At 31.9% G+C, this 5,251-nt stretch overlaps 1 protein-coding gene across 1 annotated transcript; it reads right to left on the reverse strand.

Annotated features, from left to right (window-relative positions):
• Positions 1-300: 300 nt before the first annotated feature.
• On the reverse strand, positions 301-2,374 carry LOC129242420 (angio-associated migratory cell protein). Its single transcript, XM_054879047.1, has 3 exons — positions 1,400-2,374; positions 1,067-1,295; positions 301-1,008 (listed from the first exon to the last, which is right to left on the reverse strand). Exons 1-3 carry the CDS (start codon positions 2,229-2,231, stop codon positions 795-797), a joined length of 1,275 nt encoding a protein of 424 aa, XP_054735022.1. The 5' UTR covers positions 2,232-2,374; the 3' UTR covers positions 301-794.
• Positions 2,375-5,251: the final 2,877 nt, after the last annotated feature.

Consider the following 5,251-nt stretch of genomic DNA (forward strand, 5'->3'; position numbering starts at 1 on the left):
ACTGCAGTTTGACCTCCTTTGTCCAGGTGGTAAAGAGGGTCGCCGTGGACTTAGTGGCGGAAAGTTGTAGATTCCTCGAGAAAGATTGGTGAGGTAATCATCTACTTTGGCACACAGGCCATCAATGTCATTGCCAGATGGCATTATCGTACAATCGACAGCGTAGGAGACCAGATCGTTCCGGTAATATTTTGTGGGTTCTCTCACACCATTGTGTCTTTTAAAAATTAAATACTAATTGCGGGAAAGATTTTTAGGTTTAACTCAAAAATTTTGAGTAGTAAAATAGGATCTAAAAAATTCGGCAAATTTGGATTTTATATTCAAGTACTTAACAACAATTACAATTCGTTATCCTTTAAATATAACAAATCATTATCTTTTAAATACATTTTAAAATTAATATAAAAATTTCTTTTAAAAATGTGATTTATAAAATTAATTGCTAGTGTACAGCATAATAGTTTTAACTAGATAATTTGCAAGTAGTTGCGGAAGTGATCCTCAAAACTAACTGCAATTTCGCAAGTAAATTCAGTGGTGTTTCACATTACATACATATGCCACCACTCTAGAGCTATATATAAAATCAGTTGAAAAATAATAATATACTTGTATATGATGATGTTTTAGAAACAACTTATTTCCAACTAAAATTTTTAAACATTGTGCATGTGCCATGTGTGTTCTTAACAGTCAATGCATACACAGACATTCATTACAACGCAAGTCTATAGTTGCCTTGTGTACTAAATTGCTGCTGTGTAAGAATCAATGCACTCTAGGCAGCAAAATTAATCACCCAGCGGTGGCACATTGAAGATTTTCGCCCGGTGATCTTCAGATACTGTCAGCAATATGTTTTCCTGTGGACTATACTTCATTGCATAGATTTCCGCCATATGTCCTTCGAGAATAAATTTGCGCGCACCTGAACGCGCGTCAAATGCAATCACAACACCGCCTATTGTCGATGCAACAAGCGTATGCTCATTAAACCAAACGAGGCTGGAAGAATACATGATGATGACATTTAGAATGTTTAGCAATGGATTTAGACATGTACCTGGTTATGCCTCCATGATATCTTTCAGACTCCTCCCCCTCCACATCGACGTGGTCACATATTGTGCGCAATGTGTACTTCCCATAATCCCAAATGGCAATTTGTCCCTTTAGGGTGCCGCTGGCAACCAACTTAAGTTCATTAGAAGGCGAGAATGCTATACACTCAACTGAACCATCTGTTTCCACAGCGCCCACGGGACCATTATTGGTGCAAAAAAGTATTTTTCCTGTGAAAAACCGAAACGATTCGTTTTTTTTATAAAATATTAATGTATCACTGGGACTACTTCTTAATTAAGAGTTATTTTGTTTGCTACATTTATTAACATACCGTTTATTGACCCTGACGCGTACAGTGGAGACTCCTTGTCGCAAGTTAAACACAACACAGCCGAATCATGCGCCATTGGATTTTGTTCGTCCACTTCCATAATAACAGTACCACTTTTCAAATCCCACAACTTGACCACACCATCACTGTAGCCAACAAACAGCTTTTTACCATCGGCCGCCAGGTCGGCCGCATTGCAACGTACTCCAGAAGCAGGCAGTATTTTACAGTCTCCAGCCGGTATGCGCCACATATATATTTCACCACTTTCGCTGCCCGCTAACAGCACATTGGAAGCGCGATGCCAAAGCATCCAGGTCATATCGCCCATTTGGTATTCCCACACTCTGCGAAACGTCACCGGTCCACCGGACTCATTCTCTTGTAACTTATGTATGTACAAATCGCCGGCCATGTCACCAGTCGCTAGATATGTGCCATCATGACTAAATAATACGTCTGTGACTGTGTCTTTGTGCCCAGTAACATCATACACCAGTTCACAAGTGTGTACATTAAAAACATAGGCGCGATCATCTTCACCTCCAGTAACGGCGAGAGGACGACTTGGATGTAGTGCACAGCCGAAAGCAGCCCGTTTGTGTTTCGTGAAAGTTAGAACGGCATCATCACGCTCGGGAATTCCGTAAGGTTTGTCATTTATATCATCCTCGCTTTCGTCGGAGGTATAACCAAAACGCTCCTCCAATTCCTCCATGCTAATTTCTTCCAGTTCCTGTTCATCATCGGGCGGCACATCGTCTTCGAATTCTATTAACTCCCCGTCAGCTTGCTCAATTTCCTTAGCGCGTGGGGGTGTATTCTCACGCATTTTATGTAGTTACACTCTTAACGGTGTTCTGTCTTTGAATATCACAATTAAATTTTTGGCGAGACACAAAAACGAAATTTCATGAAATTCACGCAAAGCTGTTGCAACAAATATGTCAACACGTGTGAGTAACTTGTCAGCTGCTTGGATGGCCAGGGTTGCATGTAATTTCAAATGCACGAGCTGCGTTTAGTGTATCAAATGAGTGCTGCCAAGTTAAATTAAAAGTTGTTGGTTTAAATAATAAGTTGAAGGATATAGAAAAATTAAATAAGGTTTTCACTTAATAGAGAACAGTTAAATAAAATACAAAATGAAAGCAATAGAAATGAACATTTAGGAAATATTTAGTATAATGTGTATTGCTTTGAAAAAAAAAACTTAAAAGGGGGTCAAAGAGGGGTGTATCCCCATCTTAAAACTGAAAATCGCACCCTCCGGAGGCTCATAGTTTTTAAGTAAATTAATGTAAAATTTCTGTAATTTAGCGAAAAGTTGGTATTGCCTTACACCTGAAATATAAACGAAGTTCGTATGCAGAGATGTTCAGTGGAGGGTTGATTGTAAAATTGCAGTATTTTGTAATTTTAAATGGAGAAATATTTTTGTAAATTTGTGGAATTTTTTCATAGAATGTTTTGCGCATGGGCGACCCTCATCAGTCCAACTCCGGCTACGCAGTCCACAGTATTTTTGCGTGGAACTCCTTTCCGTGTTAAGACCATTGAACCCGAAATTCAAACGTCATATGCGTGTGTGTAATAAGGAGGCACAATAACCCCCACATCCCCGTTATTAAAACTACAATAAACTGATATACTTCATGTTTGCTCACATTTTTGTTTTCATTTGCAGGCATCCGGCAACACCAAACTGTTGTCATTCCGATCTTCCTGTTATTCGCGTTTAAATTTGTAAAGTGATTGTATGGACAAATGCATTTGCATTTAATTTAAATGAAAATTATTCGAATATAAGGATAAAAATAAGTAAAAACATGCGTGTGAGTGTATATTTAGTGAATTTTAGTGAAGTGTAAAAATATATATAGTGTAATGTGCCAAATTGTAGTGAAGTTCCCGAGGCCATTTTGAAGGCGAATAATGACGAAATTATTATTTCCCGAATAATTTAGAGTTATAAAGAGTGTTCCTTAACGCCTCACCAACATCTCCACCAAGTTTCATTAATAAAGACATTATAGTTTGCCAAAAATTGCCCAGTAGACATTATTGCGAATCCCAGCCGAACATTTTGGAAGTTTAAAATTTATTAATTAATTTATATTAAGAATACAGAAATCTCCATGGGAAGCTGAAGGTGTGTGAACAAAAAATAAAATAAAATATATAAAATATGAAGTTTTGAAACGAAATTAGAAATTAAATTATTTACAAACTATTGAAAAAAATGTAACAACAAAAATAAAATACGCAAATTAATTAATAGTTCAAAATCATTCAAAGCTATATAATAAATAAATATGCAATAAAACCAATTCGATAAATAGAATATATATAAGTAAACAGAAATATATAAATTAGGAATTAAATTATTTTTGTTAATTTTTCTAAAAATGCGTTGAAAAAAGTGCATATTTTGTAGGTCTTTAGCATACGCCTTCATTTCAAATAAAAAAAACTGAACAAATCGTAAATAATCCAGGTAATATCAAAATATTTAAGAAACTCAAAAACTAAACAATAAATAAATAAATAAAATTTGTGGGTTTTGTTACCCTGTTGTTTTTTATTTTTAATTTTAGTTTTTTTTTTTAATTTTAAGCTTTAATTTTTTAATTTAAATTTTTAAATTTTAATTTTTTTATTTTTAAATTTTAAGTTTTAATTAAAATTTTACGTTTAACTTTCATTCTTACTTTATAGCGAGTCTTGCCGGACTAACTTCAAATTTCTTATTTTTAATTTTTAGCTTTAAATTTTCTATTTATTTTAAATTTTTTCTTAAATTCTTTTGTTTTTTAGTTTTTAATTTTTGAATTTGAATTAATATTTTTTAATCTCTAAATTTTTAGTTAAAATCTTTTATTTTTAATTTTAAATTTCAATTGTTTTTAAATTTAAATTTTTTATTTTTAGCTTTTAGATACAATTTTTTTTTTATTTTTAATTTTAGTTTTTTTTTTTAATTTTCAGCTTTAATTTTTTAATTTAATTTTTTAAATTTTAATTTTTTTATTTTTAAATTTTAAGTTTTTATTTTAAAATTGTATGTATAACTTTCATTCTTACTTTATAGCGAGTCTTGCCGGACTAACTTCAAATTTCTAATTTTTAATTTTTAGCTTTAAATTTTCTATTTATTTTAAATTTTTTCTTAAATTCTTTTGTTTTTTAGTTTTTAATTTTTGAATTTGAATTAATATTTTTTAATCTCTAAATTTTTAGTTAAAATCTTTTATTTTTAATTTTAAATTTCAATTGTTTTTAAATTTAAATTTTTTATTTTTAGCTTTTAGATACAATTTTTTTTTATTTTTAATTTTAGTTTTTTTTTTTAATTTTCAGCTTTAATTTTTTAATTTAATTTTTTAAATTTTAATTTTTTTATTTTTAAATTTTAAGTTTTTATTTTAAAATTTTATGTTTAACTTTTATTCTTACTTTATAGCGAGTCTTGCCGGACTAACTTCAAATTTCTTATTTCTAATTTTTAATTTTTAATGTTTAAATTTTTGCTTAAATTTTTTTGTTTTTTAGTTTTTAATTTTAATATTAATATTTGGTTGGTTGGTTGGTTGGTTTAAGGGTGACCCCGCATCGGAGTACCACATAGACCGCAAGTTGGGTCCGTTGTGTTGCCCTAGAGCTCATTATATTAAATGATTTCCCCACCTAACCGAGATTTTTATTGTAGATTTTGGTCAAAGATATTAATTCGTTTCGAGAATTTGATGAGAGATTCGATTTTCAGGTTCGAGAGTACTGAAAGATTGTCAATTGTTGGAGAGCCTAGAAGAGCGAGTCGACTTCTGGCTAGACCGGGACAACTGCACAGCA

This window comes from Anastrepha obliqua, chromosome 3 (genome assembly GCF_027943255.1).
Source record: "Anastrepha obliqua isolate idAnaObli1 chromosome 3, idAnaObli1_1.0, whole genome shotgun sequence".
In the NCBI taxonomy this organism is placed as follows: Eukaryota; Metazoa; Arthropoda; class Insecta; order Diptera; family Tephritidae; genus Anastrepha; species Anastrepha obliqua.

Excerpts from the sequence above, each read along its gene's own strand:
- LOC129242420 (XM_054879047.1), bottom strand. The coding sequence starts at position 2,231 with ATGCGTGAGAATACACCCCCACGCGCTAAGGAAATTGAGCAAGCTGAC. Across the intron at positions 1,296-1,399 it reads CGCGTCAGGGTCAATAAACG|GAAAAATACTTTTTTGCACC; the intron begins GTATGTTAATAA and ends GGTTTTTCACAG. Across the intron at positions 1,009-1,066 it reads TATCATGGAGGCATAACCAG|CCTCGTTTGGTTTAATGAGC; the intron begins GTACATGTCTAA and ends GTATTCTTCCAG.